This window comes from Cricetulus griseus (assembly GCF_003668045.3).
Source record: "Cricetulus griseus strain 17A/GY chromosome 1 unlocalized genomic scaffold, alternate assembly CriGri-PICRH-1.0 chr1_0, whole genome shotgun sequence".
Lineage (NCBI taxonomy): Eukaryota > Metazoa > Chordata > Mammalia > Rodentia > Cricetidae > Cricetulus > Cricetulus griseus.
The window spans coordinates 239,587,253-239,604,935 of NW_023276806.1; the positions used below are offsets into that span (position 1 = coordinate 239,587,253).

General features: G+C 40.8%; 1 protein-coding gene across 1 annotated transcript in view; it reads right to left on the reverse strand.

Annotated features, from left to right (window-relative positions):
- Positions 1–17,683, reverse strand: part of LOC118239332 (palladin-like) — a 246,941-nt gene that overhangs the window by 185,534 nt on the left and 43,724 nt on the right. The window contains exon 2 of the mRNA XM_035451444.1: positions 4,239–5,244. Coding sequence (XP_035307335.1) covers positions 4,239–5,167 — 929 coding nt within the window. The 5' untranslated portion in view covers positions 5,168–5,244. The remainder of the gene's footprint in view (positions 1–4,238; positions 5,245–17,683) is intronic.

Consider the following 17,683-nt stretch of genomic DNA (forward strand, 5'->3'; position numbering starts at 1 on the left):
TATCTGCACATGGAAGTGTATAGACCATTGTTCATAGCTAGAAGGCTTAGCTTTCTTTACAGCTGTTAAGTAGAGAATATGTACACTCTTTTAAAGTTTATCTTGACTAATTATTGTTAATGTATTGAAGAAGAGAGCCACAATTGTGAAGAACCGTGGCCTTTTTTATGCAGAAAATATTCTAAAAATAACATACTTACATTTTTTGAAAATATTTGGAATATGATTTCCTCCATGACTCAATTTTTAAGCATGGTAGTTCCCTTCACTTCTACTTCTGGAGTTTTCCAGGGAGCCATAAACAGCCATTCAATGGTGAGACCTTCTTATGGACCCAGACCACAGCATAAAGAATAAGGATAACTGGCTTACATTCCAGATTCTGTGACTAACTAAGCATTTTTTATGACTCGATGCATTATCATATAATTTTGTATCTTAGGCTCTTAAATTTAAGTGGCTTAAAACATACAATTGTTACGAAACATATTTTTAAAAGCAGAAAGTGAGCCAGACATGGTAGCACACACCTTTAATCCTAGCACTACAGAAACAGAAGCAGGTAGATCTCTGTGAGTTTGAAGCCAGTCGGGTCCTGTGTAGTCCTACAGAGTGAGTTCCAGGGCAGCCAAACTACACACTGGGACCCTGTCTCAGAAGAAGAAGAAGAAGAAGAAGAAGAAGAAGAAGAAGAAGAGGAGGAGGAGGAGGAGGAGGAGGAGGAGGAGGAGGAGGAGGAGGAGGAGGAGGAGGACTCTCTTTTTAAAAATAATACCAATAGTCATTTTGTTTGTTTTGAGACTACATTTTCCTATGTAGATCAGGCTATCCTAAGGTTCCAGAGTTCTCTGCCTTTGGGATGACAGACACATACCAAAACCTGGTTTTATGAACTACTTATCTACTCAAAAGTTGAGAGCAGAGAGCCATGGAAGGCGATTTGTGTTAGGTGCCCTGTCCCTATGCTCCTCTGAAGGATGAAAAAGGACGATTAGGACAGGACATAAACAGTCTGATGATGTAACACAGTTCGACTTATATGAGACTGGAGAAACAGCTCAGAGGTTACGCTCAGTCAGGAAAACCAGAATTCAGATCCCATTAGATGGCTCACAGAAATCTTTAATGCTCTCTTTTGGCCTCTAGGGGCACCATACCCATGCACGCACACACTCACATACACTCTGAGCCATAGGCACACACACACACATAAATAAATGAAAATAAATCTTTTTTTTTTAACTTAAAATTACTGACAAATAATTTATGTACCATTTGAATACCACCTAAACATATTTTCTCTTTACTTGTTGAGATTTTTCTGAGTATGTAAGAATAAAGGAGGGAAAGAGCACCACTTTCACGTCTTATTTGTGACATTTGTTGCAGTGGGAGGGTGCTTGTGTTTAAAGTAGCAACACCTTGAAATGACTAGCCTGGCTTCTCTTTGTTGTTCCTCTTACTTCTCTTCTTAGTTGGGATTACTTTATCTAATTTATTATTTATTAGTTTGATAATGCTCTGGGTTTTCCTTCTGTTTTATATGTTAATACAGAGTTTCACCATGTAGCCCTGACTGGCTTGAAACTCACTATTTAGGTCAGCCTGGCTTTGAACTCAGAAGAGATCCACCTGCCTCTGTTTCCCAGTGCTGGGATTAATTTTTTTTTTATTCCGAACCCAGCACAAACACAGCACTAAATTTCTGCCCCATTTCTTCAGAATTGAATATCTATTCCTTGCACTCGTATTTCCTTCAGGAGCTGTGGTCTTGCTGTTTGCTTACTCATACTCATATTGAAAATTCATGTTTCTTACTGTGCTCTAGTTACGACCTCTGGATTCTGGCACCTGCTGCCATACTTGCCAAAGGTGCATTCTTTCCACTGGTCTGCCACCCAGCCACACCCTGTCCCTTCCCAGGATAGCTGCCAACTACTCAACACATTGTGTCTGCGCATGCATCAATCAGTCTCTTTTGGGCTCTTGCCCATTGATTGCTTCAGATTCGTTGACACTCCCTTCCATTTCCCAAGACAATCAACTACTACTTCTGGATCCTGAGAAGGTGCCCTGCCAACCCATTAGGTCTTATTAATATATAGGTTAGTGTCCCCAGACTGATACAGGCTGAGTAAGGTTCCAATGCCCTAGTGTGAGCACTTTTTACGAAAGGTTTTTTTCCTTACACAAAATTAACTTCACAGAAGATTTTCCATGAAGACCATCACGTGTCTCAGATGGTCTATAAAGTCTAATGATCGCGGAGTTTGGCGTTCTAAGCACACCATCAAGATGACCAAGATCCCTCGAACAGGAATTAAACAAAACACCCTACCTCACTGTGCATTCATACTCTTCTTCTGAAAGCAAAATAAAACAAAACTAAAACCTAAATGATACAAAATGGTCAGTTAGCCAAAAAAAAAAAAAAAAAAAAAAAGAAAAAAAAGAAAAAGAAAAAAGGACAACAAAGCATTTTACCAAAGGGTTAATGATTGCCAAAGGAGACAGTTTGCCATGTCTAATGAAGGTTGGTTGTTGGTTTTGGTACGCTGGGGGATGACATGAGAAAATTCTTAATAATACTGTTCTACTAACGAAATTGATCGCTAAACCCAGAAATTCCCCTATCCCAAAAATTCTAGGCATGACATTGATGTTCTGTAAGAGTTACTATAACAGGGAATCATGGCCTGCTCATTTGACTGAGTCTTGGTGCTAAGGGCTTTTGGTCAGTTTTGAAATGTTATGTGCTCTTTGGGGCATAAATATAACTTGGACCCTACAGTTTCAAAACCAGTAGCACTGCTTTGACTCACATATGGATATATTTCTCATTGATTATTTGTCATAAAATTGATAGGTTTTTAAAAAGATGAAGTAGAATCTGAAAGAAACAATCAAATTGCCATGGAAAATACGTAAATGCAGACTACAGAACAGCCCAGTAAATACATTAAGAAGGTTCTTACTGCCCCCTGCTGTCAGTTTTGTAAAATATAAAAAAATACAGTAAAAATTGACACTAAGTTCGCAGGTAAATAACACTGTTTTTATTCTAAGCAGTGATTGTGAAGTAAGAAACCAATGCCAGCCATGTGAGCATGAGCACACATGGAAAAGCCCAAAGTATAAACTCTGTTTTGACTTGTAGCTACTCTCATCTACTTTATCATTTTTCTAAACTAAATTATTTGAATTTGCTTTCACACATTCATATAGATTGGATACAACATTCGGAGAAGTCAATGAACGCTCATTTTTGAGTCTAATCCTGACTTGAAATTAAGAAATGAGATATAATAAAGAGACCAGGTAACACTAGGTACAAGGCCACAGTAATTCATTATTGCTTTGATTTAATTCAACCATCATCAAATAGAATGTGATGTTTTGTTATACTTTCCATCTCAAGAAGGAAGACACCAAGTCCCAAAAGTGTCTGAATTTAAGGGACAGCAGGAGTCCAAGGAAGACCTCGGATTGTAAGCCCTGCAATATGGGTCCAAGGTTCTTCTCCTGAACTTTTCTTGCACACAAGAAGGCATACATCCTGTAGTCTAAAAGGAAGAGTCTATAGGAATCATAATGGAGACGGTATGAGGTTTTTTTGACCCTAAGTCTGCACCCAATTCACTGTCATCTTTGGCTGAGCCCTGCTCTGGTGTCCAGGACTAAGCCCAGTTTTGTCCTGGGCTAGGTTTATTGTTCTTCCATACAGAAATTCTGTCTACTCTGGTTGCATCACCTTGAAAATGTGGATGTTGGGCTTGTCTTTAGTTAATATGGCAATTTGACCCATGCCTTGGACTGATGTCTATTTGGGGTTCGCCTCTGCTTGGTCTGCATACCCTTTAATCTCTGCACTACTGGGTAACTTCTAGCTTTGGGATAATTTTTACCTTCTTCAGTGACTCGTGATCAAAAATCACACTTTTTTCTATGCTTTGGATAAATCATTTTCACACTTTACACCCTCCAGGTTCTATAAAATCTAGACTCCCATATAACAACCCCATAGCCTCTTCAAGTCCATTGCCTTTTCTTTGAATATACAGACTCGCCCAGGGCAACACCTGGTGGTGCTGGCCATTTGGCGTGCTTTTGTCTGGCAGGTGTTTGAAAAAATTCTATCCTAGCATCCAGAAAACTAGCAACGCAAGAATTCTTCCCTACCTGAAGTAACATCGGAAGTCACCCAAATCACTCAAGCTTCATAATAAAAGAGTTCTTACCTGACTCGGGGAGTTGGATTTCCTGTGACTCTACACTCCAAGTAAACTCGGCTTCCTTCGGCGACTTCTTGGCTCCTCAGCTTCTGGATGAACCGAGGTGCAGAGGGCAAGTCCCGGGATTTCTGGGGCTGAGGCTGAGGGATGTGGGTGTGTGGCAAGGCCTCATCTGGGGTCTGGTGTGCCTGGTAGCAAAGGCTGCCCTGGGCTAGCTTGACCTCTGCTTCCATCTCCTGTTGGTCTATCTGGTCTCCAGTGGGGCTCTGGCTGGCTGAAGCACTTGTCAGTGTTGATGGTTGGTTTTTAGGGGACAGGTACCCACTGTCTGGTGACGAAGACTCACCATTTGGGCTTCTGTTTCTTGGCTTGGCTGCCTCTCTAAATATGGATGTCAGTTCCTCAATGAAACTAGCAGCCTTGTCGCACAGTTGGCCCTGGGGACCAGCTTTGTTTTGCTGGGCAGCTTTGGGCTTTGCACTTGGATTTGGAATTTTTGCACCTCGTTTTTCAGCCTTGCGGAGGCTCCGGATGTAGCTGGGGCTGGCCAGCAGGGGTGATACCCCAGGTTTCCTCCTTGAAGCTGGGGAACTGATCCGTTCAGCTTGCTCTCCCGCCAGAGGCTGGACAGGTGCTGGCCTGTTGTGCTGAGGTCCTGCTGAGGGCGTCTGCTCTCCGAATTTGGTCTCCTCGTGGGATGGAGTTTCACAGAGCCTTACAGGAGATTTGCTGAAAATCTGTGAAATCTCCTTTTCTGAATCAAAATCTTCACTTTCAGAGTTGTCTATAGCTCGGCGGGCCAGGTCAAGACTTTTGTTTATTTCTTCCTGGCTGAGAAACGCGGAGAGCCCAGGGAAGGCATCAGCACTTTTTCCCTCATCCTGCACGTCTGATAAGGAATCGTAGAAGGAGTCGTGGGAGGAAGTCTCTGACATATTTAAGCAGTCTCCACACACTCGTTGCTTGTAGTGGGAAGGCTGGAGGGGGCACAGGAAACCTGTGTTCTTGCTTTCTGAAAGACAACACCGAACCTTCATCAGTGCTACTAATAATCCCTCTTTCATTTGTTTTATGTCACTAGTAACAACCAATCAGGAGAAACACTGGGGTGAACCCATTTAGCAATCTTCTTTATTCTGTACATGGGAAGAAAGGCCGAATACTCATGTGCTTACAACTTATGACTAATTATTTATTTTAGGTTTTTGAGATGGTAGCCTGCTATGCAGCACAGCCTGGCCTCGAACATGAAATCTTCCTGTCTTGGCTGCCAAGTCCCAGTCCTAGGTGAGGGTGAGGATGAGGGTTAAGATGCCTGGCACTGTTTGTAGTTTCAGGTTAACATACATCCTGGAAGTGAGCACAAGGTCTCACAGTAACTACAAATGATTCAAGAAGACGAGGTCTTCAGCAGGCACATAGCTTACACTGAAGGGACCTGCTCCCCTTTCAGCAGCCATAACAGCCGAACACGTGCTTGCCATAAACTTGCCTTGGTCACTTAGAGGTCAGATGCCTGTCTCCTGACAAGGAACCCTTCAGAAGTTAGTCACTAGAAAGTCAGATGCCTGCCTCATGACAAGGAACCAATCAGAAGTTAGCTGGTGGTGCTATGCTTTATGACTCTGGGTGTGCTTTAGGGACAAGCGCACAGCAATGATGTAGAGAGCATAGCAACCACCCTGGGAGGGCCTATGGACCATAACAACCAGTTGACCAATCAACACAGGGCAAGCCCTCCAAGCCTGGAGGCACACCAATCGTGAGCCTGTGCATACCCCTAGATACTCCCCTTACGCTGTCCTATAAGATGTCTTGGGAGGCCCTAGGAGCCGTCTTTTCTAGCCATCCGCCATGATGGGTGGGCGAAAGACCCGAGCTAACATGGGGTTAGCTTGTTAAATTACAATAAAGCCTCGTGCAGTTTGCAGCAAACTCTCGAATCCGCCTGGTGATTGGGGTGACTGCAGTCGTGGCCTGGGACCCCGGATACTTGAGTTTTTCGAGGGTCTAACAACACATATAGGGGACTGCTTTCTGAGCCCTTCCCTCATCACATACCCTGTCAGTAGCCCTCATTTCAACAATGCTTTCAGATAAGTACTTGATGATATTAGTAACTCTGACTGTCCTAATTTGGCTTCTGTTGCTGAGATAAACACTATGGGAGGAAAAGGTTTATTTGGCTTACAGGCCAAAGCCACCATGGAGGGAAGCCAAGGCAGAGCTTCCAGCAGGAACCTGGAGGCAGGAACTGAAACAGAGACCAGGAAGGAGGATGACTTGTTCTCCATGGCTTTCTCAGCTCACTTATTTTTATACAACTCAGGACCACCTGCCCAGTAGTAGCACCACTCACAGTGGGTTAATTCTTTTCAGACCAATCATAAAACAAGAAAATGACCACAGATGCGCCCATAGGTCAATCTGATGAAGCCACTTTCTCAATTGAGCTTTCCCTTCACAGGGGACTCAGGTTTGTGTCAAGATGACAAAGGTAATCAGCTCACTGACTTCGCTCATATGGCCCTAATCCACAAAGAACAGTTGCACAGTTTCAGCTTTTATCCATTTAGTAAGAATAAATAGATCAAATAAATACTTGTGTGTTTATAACTTACAATGCATCTATTTACTTATGTCTCAAAAATTGTCTCAGCCTTTCTTTGTGTGCATTCATCTTTGTTTATATTTGTTCATTCAGCTTCATTCTAACAGGTATCCGTGCTCACTAACTTCTAGGTCCTGAGAATATGTGTGCCCTCAATACTAAGCATCCCCAGACTGTTCTCTCCAGGAACAGGCTGAGGAAAATGTATCCTGTTTTAAACTTCCTGGCTGTAACACCCCTGTTATATACTAACTGGCATGTTAGCATGAAACCAGCCACAGATGATACATAAACGAATGAGCATGCCTATGCCCATAGACTTTGTGAATATTGGCACTTAATGCCAATTTTTAAAAATCATAACATATTTTTGGTTTATTTTTTTATTTGGAGATATGGCTAACTATGTAGTCCAGGCTGGTTTTGGATTTTCATTTCTCCAGCCTCAGCCTATGGAAGGAGTTGGGATTATAGATATGTTTATTGTCTGGCTTTTGATTATTTTTTAAAGATTTTATTTATTTATTCATGTGAGTGTGTGTGCATGAGTGCATGAATGTGTGTATGTGTGTGTATGTATGCATGTGTGCTGGTGCTTGGTGCCCTGATAGGCTAGATTAAGGTGTCAGATTCCCTAGACCTAGAGTCATTGGGGGTTGTGAACCCCTCACATTGGTGTTCAACTATAGTTTTCTGAAAGATCAGATGAGCCATCTATTGAGGCCCTAAAGTGAGGTAATAAAGTAGAAAAGACAAGTCTTTAAACAAGTGACATGAAAGTAATAAAAAAAATCTGATAGCTTCTAAAGAAAGTTGAAATGTGCCTAGGAGTGATGGGGGAGGAGTGGTCTAGTCTTAAAGGATGTATAACTTTGTTCGACAAAGGATATTTATCTGGGAATATCATCAGAATATAGCGAAGGCTGCTTCAGTATCTTGTGAGTCACTTTAAAGTCTCCTTTTGCTCACTGTGGAGCAATGTGTTGGTCTCCTGTCACTCTAAGTGTGATGTTCTTTTTCTACATGTTGCTTTTCAGCTCATAGGAGGGAAGGTTGGAAAGTCCCCAAAGTAATCTTTCCTTTAAAACTGACTTAGAAGTCATCAAAGAAAGCTATCAAACATGGCGAACTTCAACTTTGCAAGGTTTGCTGGTAGGAACCCAATGAGATATCTCCCAGAAATGTTTCTAATGAGACATGAATTGAGCCAATACTCTTGAAGCAGCCTTCCAGCTAAGGAAATCTGATCTCAAAGAACATCCTGATAATTAATCTTAATTGCCAACTTGATAGAATCTCGAATTATCCAGGACTGCTCCTTCCCCAGAGCATGTCTGTAGGAATTTACTGAGAAGGTCAACTGAATGAAGAAGACTTAACAGTGGACAGCACCTTCCAATTGATGGCCGAAATATAAAGTGCATTTATCTCTGTTGTTACCATCCTCCACTGACAATAAACTCCAATTTCTTTGAACCTTCGATGAAGAATAAATATCAGCCACTCTTCAGAGAACTTCCAGGTCTTCAGAAGTAGTTTGAGACACTGGAATTTCTGGGGCATCTGACTATGAGAACTGGGCAAATCCTAAAACTCCATTGTCCTGTTCTTATCATGGTACTCATTTTACCAATTCAGTGTTACTCTAGTTCAGTGGTTTTCAAACTGTGGGCCGTGATCCCTTTGGTGGTTGCATATCAGATATCATATATTTATTTATATTTCATAACAGTAGCAACAAAATAATTTTATGCTTGGGCAGGTCACTGAAACACGAGGAACTGTATTAAAGAATCATAACATTAGGAAGGTTGAGAACCACTGTTCTAGTTCCTTGTCTTGTCTTGCTTGTGCTACAGGATGGAATTATCCTAATTGTTCTCTTCATGGAGAAAGTTTGTGCTTGGTCTACTTTGAATATGTAAATATATTTTGTTTATGAGCAACAGACAGTTAAACTATACTTTTGAGATGACAGAATCATGACAAAATAATCAAGTATAAAGCAAACATGCATGGAAGATTTTATTTAGCTAATTAAAGATGAAACCATTAAAGTTTACCACTATTCCAAAGAAAACACTGAAGGCTAGACACATATGCAAGTGATTCTGAATGTTTAAATTTGTTGGTGAACTTACAGCTGGCTGATATCTATAGAACAATAAAATACAATGTTTGGAGTCATACAGAAAGCCAGCCAGTACTATTTTCACTATAAAAATACTTTGTATACCTATGAACAAGTATAATTTCATTGCTAACAGATTTCTACTACATAAAGATTTATAAGATTGCCTAAAGAGAATGCAAGGCATAGATCCTTGTAGAATCAGATGTCTAGCAGCAGGGCCCATTCAGTATTTTATTGAGGGAGTACCCCAAATGCCTGTTTACTCAAGAGTCAGTTAGCATTTGTCTTGAAGAGGAAGGTTGGTTTGCTCAGACCAAAGCTCCTAAGTATGATCACTGAGTGTCATTGATAACATTTGGGCACACTCCACGCTTAGTGTGAGGAGGAACAATATCTTAGAAGAGTCAAGAAGATTGCAAGGGAGAGAATCTTGGGCTAAAAGTAAGTGAGGACTGTGTTGTCTAGTTTTATGTCATCCTGATACATATAGCTAGAATTATAGAAGAGAGAGCCTCAATGGAGAAAATGCCTCCATAAGATCTAGCTATAGGCAAGCTTGTAGAGCATTTTCTTAGTGACTTCCAGGGAAGGGTCCAGCCCATGGGTCGTCCTGGGTTCTATATGAAAGCAGGCTAAGCTAGACCCGAGGAGCCAGTCTGTTGTCAGCAGCCCTCCATAGCCTCTGCATCAGCTCCTGCCTCTAGGTTCCTGGCATGTTGGCATTCCTGCACTGACTTCCTTTAGTGATGGACTGTTACCTGGGAGTGTAAGTGAATTAAATGCTTTCTCCCCCAAGTTGCATTTGGTTATGGCGCTGCATCATAGCCATAGAACAGCAATTAAGACGTTTACAAAGGCAAAACAGACTGTTTTTCTGCATTTTGAAATTTTCTTTTTCCTTGGAAGAGAAGCCAATATGGTACGGTCTGTGGGGAAAAATGATTTTATATAAAATATTGAGCTTGGGACTAGAAGAGATTGTCTACCACACCTCAAACAAGCTAAGATAAAAATCCAAGTGGATTCTTGAAACAAAATTTTGATTCTTGAAGTGAGACACTTGACACATGAACTAGGTGTTTCCATAGATATGACAAACTGTGAAAAAGAACCACCTATTTAAAAAAGGTATTTACTTGAACATCACTACCACCTGCTACACACACACACACACACACACACACACACACACACACACACACACACACACACCTCTGAAAAGGATAAGTTTTTAGCTCTCATGAACTTAATGGATGCAATTCAGTCTCGAACACATATAATTTGGTGTGCCAAGTACCTAATAAGAGAAAAATACGATCTTCCTATACCTTCTAGAAGGAAAACATGTTCCTTGGGAGAAATGGGGCTGAAAGAATGACACATGGACACTGAGCACAGAGACGATGAACAGAGGAGTACAGTTTTTCACAGCAGCATGGATCACTTCCTTATATGCCATGGGCAGAGCAACATGTTTAAGAAACAAGTTCCATTTTTATCTGAGCCTTTTGTAGTTGAGGGATCTCGAAGAGAATCTGAGGTATTGACTGGTCTAGAGATCAGGAAAGGGGAGAAGAGCTGGCCTGGGAATTCTTAAGCCACAGGGAGGAAAAGGCTGTGAAGAAAGAAAGTTGAGGAAAGAATTCTGCCAGAGCCCTGGCAGAAAACAAAACAGGGAACCCAGGAAATTGGATGAGAAGATGAGAGACAGTGTCCTTTGGGTTATAGCAACTGGGAACAGTCAGCAGTGCTAGAAACAGCAGTTTGGGTGTCTGCAACAGAGACTGAAGCCAGATTGCTAGAAAAATATACAAAGTACAGACTGTAAGCACACTCACCAGCTTGGATATTTATAGAAAAAAGAAAAGGCATAAGGAAAGCAGTTCCAGAAGCAAAGGGTAGAATCCAGTGAGGAGAGAGGACAGCTTTTTCTTTTCTTTTTGTGTTTTTTTTTTAACATATATCATTCAATATGTTCAAATGTTAATGGAGTTAGTGAGTCCACAGGAAGACATGAAGCATCGTGTTAAAAGGTGGGGATGGCTTGTAGCCATTGTGTCCAAGGATTTGAGAAGATTATTATAATACAAAGGGGATACTCAACTTCAAAAGAGAAGAGAAGACTGGAAAGGAGGGGAGAGGGGAGGAGAGGACAGGACAGGAGAGGGTGGGTGAGAGATTTATTTATTTATATTTATTTATTTATATCTGTATAAATCTGTAGCTTTAAAAAAAAATGTCCCCTAGCTTGAAATGGCTGCATAGTTGGGAATTTACAAGAACAGGAGATGTTTGAAGTACTGGTCAGGAAAGGAAGGCGGTCCTGTGAGGATGATTTCCCAGCAGAGGTAAGGCCTTAATTGAAGTTAAATGTGATGTATTTGTGATGTCATTAGTTGGAGTGACCAGAAAATTCTTTCTAACAGAGTCCAGAAGTCCAGGGACAGGTGAAGGGACAGAAGATCCAGGTGTTGACATTCCTGTAACATGGAAGGAAAGTGGGCATAGCCACTGAGAAATTGATGCTGCATTGGGATTCATGGGTGGAAGTTTGATTTTAAGATTAAGGTTCCATAGGCCCAGTGGAATAAAGTGTAGATGCTGTGAGAACAGTGAAGAGAGGTGTACAGGATGAGGTATGGCGCGGAGCAATGCTGTTTTGTACCTCAGACAGCTTCCCAAATCCTTGTTTCAATTCTTAAAATAATAGTATCATTTCTTTTTAAATTAATAACAATAAGGTATATGATGTGACAGTTAAAATAGCTTGTGTTTAATGTGTGGAATTTGAGATTTGATAGGATAACATGGTGCAATCCCTACAATGATCAGTCATTATAGTAGGCTCATCATCTTGTGGAGTTCAGTTTTCTTTTCTTCTTGCTGAGAACACTCAAATTTATCCACTTCACTGAGGGTACTCTAGGATATTTTGAATAATGTCAGTGTTGAGTAGTTGAAGCAGTAGCATGTATGTACACACACACACACACACACACACACACACACACACACACACACACACGTATGCATATTCCACAAAGTTAGAAATTTATCTAGATCATTATTTTTCAAAAATTGGTTACCCATGACTAAGAACATTAGCTACATAGAGTATTCATATATAAAAAACAATAATAGTCAGTGGTGACCTTACTAAAAATGATCATGGCTAATGGTGGACCAATCACTTGGAAACAGGTATTGTACCAAGAATTAATGTGTAGACTGTTTTACTTGGGAGTCTCACAGCAAGCACCAGGCTTGAAATGAGAAGACAGGCAGGTCTGCAGAAGAGCGCCAACACTCAGCCCCGCATGGTTGCACATGCCTGTAATCCAACATTGGGAAGGCAGGGGTTGGGGGATGAGGGTGGTGGGGGGCAATGATGGGAAGGGCACAGCCAGTCTGAAGCCTGTCTGCACTACAGAGAAAGTTCCAGGCCAGCCAGGGATCCACACTGAGACCCTCTGTCTCAGCATCCTTCCCCTCAGTAGACAACCAAGATTCGTGTCCAGTGAGTACTGAGCCCAGTGTTATCCATGTACTTTAGCATGGTTGCATTGTAGTTTCACGGGCAATATAACTAAACCATATATCATATTAATAAAACAAGCTCCATCCATCACTAACCCCCTTTGAATTTAGTATAAGATGAGCATACCGTAATGTGTCTAAAAGCTTCAGGGAAAGTATTATATAAAGAACCTTAAAGCCAACTGAATGATGAAAAACAGTAGCTTCTCATTGTCAGTAGGGAGTGTTCGCTGCGGGCACTATTATCTCACCTGCTTACTAATGCATGCTTTGGTTTCAAACAGGCTTCTCCTGACGGAATCCAATTGTCAGGATTAGGTGCCCTTGAAAAACTGCTTGCACAGTAAAAAGTGAAATAATAGCACGGTTAATCACATTGTTTCCTCCAGATTTTATTTTCAGCACAGTTGTTGTTGCTGCTGGAGCATGTACGTGGTCTAGGAAAATGCTCCCTCAGCATGAATAAATAAGAGAGGTTTCCAGGTGGTCCCAGTTCACACTGGAAAACTGTGCTTCAGAGACTTTTTGTGTCAGTCAACACCCCAAAATAAAAAGACTTCTTCAAAAGGAGTGAGACACAGCTGCAGACATCTCCATTATTTCCCCAGGACTTCGCGTTGGATATTAAGCTATGCTGTTTCTAATCCAGGGCTGTTGTGAGAGTTGCAGACTATGAGGCAAACTGAGAAATTCCACGTACTTTTGTTCACTAAAGAGGGAAGGAGAGAAATGGGGAAAGGAAGCTGCCATGTGCCTCTCCTCCTGTGACCAGCACAGACATGTGGGGAACAGAGGGGTCCTCTGTAGCTTTTGATCTTCTCTGCCCCTGACTGCTTCCTTTCCAGTAGTTTGAGTTGCCTGGAGATGCCTTTCTACTTTTCATCCCTCCTCAGTTCGGTTTAGCACAACTGTCATCTCTCCTAAAATTCCCCCACGCCACAATCCTTCTTTGATTTCTTGGAATGTGTGCAGTTATATTTTCTTCCCCATGGTAGAAATGGCTGCTCTGTGACCCTGTGTAATGATAACTCTTTCCGCCTGTTGCCTGAGTTCCACCGCCATGTTAGGGCCCCCAAATAACACTGATTATTATTGGTTACAATGCTGTTGGCCAATGACTAGGATTTTTTATTTGCTAGCTCTGTCTTAAGTTGTATCAACCATAACCATTAATCTATTTATTTTATAAAGACTTATCTTATAGAGGATGCCAGCAGCATGCGTCCTCTCTTCCCAGAATCACATGGTGACTCTGCTCTTTACTACATTTCCCAGAATCCTCCTTCTCTCCTATTCCCACCTAACTTGCTTCCCTATTGGCCAACAGTACTTTATTTATCAACCAACAAGACAAACATATACACAGAAGGACCTCCCTCATCACTTCCTTTTTTTATGTCTAAATAAAAAGAAGGGTTTTAACATTAACATAGTAAAATATATAACAAAACAGTATCAAATAAGAACTATAGTTACAACATTTAGCAAGATTTAAAGAAGATATTCTGTCATCTATCCTATCTTTATGAGTCTAGAGTCTTATATGTAACTTATCTTTTATAATAACTAAAGAAAACTGTAACCATTAGCTATCTGTCTTCAACTCCATAAAAGACCACAGAAGGATAATATATAAACTCTAGATCTGACAGAGACATCTCGCTGCCTGGACAGTCACCTGAAGTTCCTCTGTAATGTTGGAACATCCATCTTTATCCCATAGGCTACAGTGTGTCTGGCAGACTTCTCAGTGAAGCAGGAAATTTTAAACTGTCTGCCTGCATTGGCAGTTTGTCAGTCAATTTCCTTTGTGTTCTGCAGAATGTCTGGCAGAATCTTCCATAAAGCAGGAACCCTTCAGGACTGTCCACCTTGTTTTGTAAGTTCAGCAGTCACTTTCCTGTAGGTCCTGCATGTTCAGTTTATACAGCAACAAACAGTCCAGGCAAGAGCATTTTCTTGCCCAAATGGCTAATCTTGCCTTGTTGAAAGCAAACTGCATAACGACTTTCTTCAATGCCCATCCTCCTTTCTGATATAATTGGTGTGCCAGGAGCAGTTGTGTCTCACTGCATTGAAAAACCCTAAATCATTTAAATGTCATATATTCTGTAGGTCATTGAAAGGTTTGAAGAATATCTATCCATCTCAAATACATCTCTGCATATCTAGAAAACCTAACTAACCTAACTGTAAGTTTTGACTATTATAACTGACTATATACATTCTGTATTTAATTATGCATTACATTTTAAAAGACTGTATAAACACAATACCTAAACAAGAGGAGACATATAATATCACAAAATTGACCTTAAAGTTGTATCAATAAATGAAAATCCATTTCAATACAAAGTATTATTTATATACCATAATTTATTTTCCTTTTTACCTTTAAAAAGATATTGGTTGTGATCATTAATCACTTAGCCAACCCCATTTAAATGAAAACAAACATTTATAAATTTGGGAATTTGGGCATCGTTCATTCCTGCTGGTTGGGAGCAATGTCCATACCATGGGGATCATGATAAAACACAGAAACCTGGCCAGGTCCTTGTTTTTGTTCTCTGTAATGCTGTATCATCTCAGCTGTTTTAGATGTTGGATCACCTGGGAAACTGTTTCAGGGGGTCTTGATTCATCAAACCATATTAGTCTGGAAGGAATCCATAGCTTTACAATTTCTGTGGAAACATAAGCAAAAACTCTCTTCCCAAGCTGGGTGTTGGTGGCATACGCCTTTAATCTGCCTCGGGAGTCAGAGGCAGGCGGATCTCTGTGAGTTCGAGGCCAAAGCTACACAGAGAAACCCTGTCTCGAAAAACAAACAAACAACCCACCCAAAAAAACTTTTTCCTAAGTAACCTGTCTTTATATTTAAATTTAGAAGTCAAAGTATTTTTGAAATATATAAGTTGGATTAATTTAGCAGCACCTATAATCAAATGTATTTTAGCAGCTGTAGCTCTTTCCTTGGCAATCAGACAATTTAAAGACAATAATATAGCATATAGTATCCAGACTTTGTGAGTATTTTCCAATTTTACCTGGCTTTTTATTATTCTATTTATTTTACTTCCTTTTTTTTCTTTTTTTCTGAGACAGGGTTTCTCTTTGGAAATCCACTTGCCTCTGCTTCTGGAGTGCTGGGATTAAAGGCATGTGCCACCACCACCCACTTTTTTATCTTTCTTCCTTCCTTCCTTCCTTCCTTCCTTCCTTCCTTGCTTCCTTCCACTTTATCCTGTTTCTTTTCTCTCACAAACCTACATATATTTTTAAACACACTGCAAAACTTTAGAGGTTTTACCTTTTCCCGCTGAATCTGTCATTACTGTATACCTTTATCTTTTTCTGGCTATGAGTCTTTTACCTCCTAAATAATATTGTTAAAACTAAAGCCATGGCTATTTTAGCCACTGTCTTTTCAAGATGGCTGGGTATGTTTATCGCCAGCACTGAGAGCTATGCTCTCTGCCTTGGTCTATGCTGCCATCAAGGAGCATGATGCTGGCTTGGAAATGTGGTCACTGCCACTGCCAGCTGCTCTTACACAATTGTTAGCAGGGCCTCTTAAAAGATCCCTGTGGTTTTTTCTGCTTATGCTGAGTTAGGAAACCTTCCTTAAGGGAGCCGCTCGAGTCTCTGCTTGTCTCTAGCAAAACAGAGACCACTTAAGAAACTGCTGCTACCAAGAAGTTGTGCTTGTCTCTGTTCTTTTGCTTCTAATATCCATTTTTAAGCTTTTGTCAAGTTTTAAGTGGAAATCCGTGCCACACATTGAGGGCACCATTTGTAATGATAACTCTTTCTGCCAGTCGCCTGAGTTCCACAGCCATGTTAGGGCCCCCAAATAACACTGATTATTATTAGTTACAATGCTGTTGGCCAATGACTAGGATTTTTTATTTGCTAGCTCTGTCTTAAGTACCAACCATAACCATTAATCTATTTATTTTATAAAGACTTATCTTATAGAGGATGCCAGCAGCATGCGTCCTCTCTTCCCAGAATCACATGGCGACTCTGCTCTTTACTACATTTCCCAGAATCCTTCTTCTCTCCTATTCCCACCTAACTTGCTTCCCTATTGGCCAACAGTGCTTTATATATCAACCAACAAGACAAACATATACACAGAAGGACCTCCTCCATCAGCCCTGTCCACATTATTCATTGTCATGATCCTCTCTTCTGCTTCCTGTCATAGATGGCAGAACATGAAGTCGATGACAGTTGTGTACTGGTGCCAGGGTACAATGGAAGCTTCAAGGATGATGAAGTGTGTCACAAATTTTTTTTCATCAGGGATTTTTAACAGTCCAGCATTAGGGATTGAGCATATTTTTTTTTGTGTGTGTGTGTATGTGTGTGTGTGTGTGAGTGTGTGTGATGTATGTGTATAAAATAACAATACAAAGGAGCATGACAAATGGCTGCTATTAAAATCCATTAAGCAATTTGCAGCAGGTATTAAAGATTGTGAGTGAGACCGTATTTACAATACCTTCACCTCTCCTCCCTGTGTACTCCCTTGGCCTGTGTGAAAAGGTTTGAAGCCTATCTGGGTTAAAAGTTTTGATAGACAAGTTGGCCAATGAAGACCTCCAGTACACCCTTCAGCAACCTCACACAGCATGCTCTCAGCCTGGTCTGCCTCTGCATTCCTTGGACAGTCCAAGTACTTTTATATTTTCATGAATGGGCATACACTCTCCATTTTGCATAAATTGCCCTTTCCCATATTTCTCTCTCTTTTTGCTTTTCTAATCAGTTCACCTGTGCAAAGGATTTGCTTAAATTCCATTTCCTTTGAAGAGCTTCTAGAATTCTCTGGTAAGTACAATTTGATTCTGGTTTCTTTGATGAGTATTTTAGCATTGCATTTTTATGATTATAAATATGTATTTCTGTCTCTTTTTTTTTCCCTTTCAATCCTGGGTATTGAGCCTATGGCCTTGAGAGTGCTATGCAAGCATCCTATCAGTGAGTTACATTCCTAACCCCAAATAAATGTATATAGATGTTGGAGACCCTTCCATCACTAATTGTTAACACCATAAAGGCAGGAGATGGGGGCTGTTGTCTTCCCACAGCTAGTGCTTTCCACATTGGATCACAGCCTGCAAGGAAGAAGAAGTCAGAAATCTCTAGTATTGCAAACAT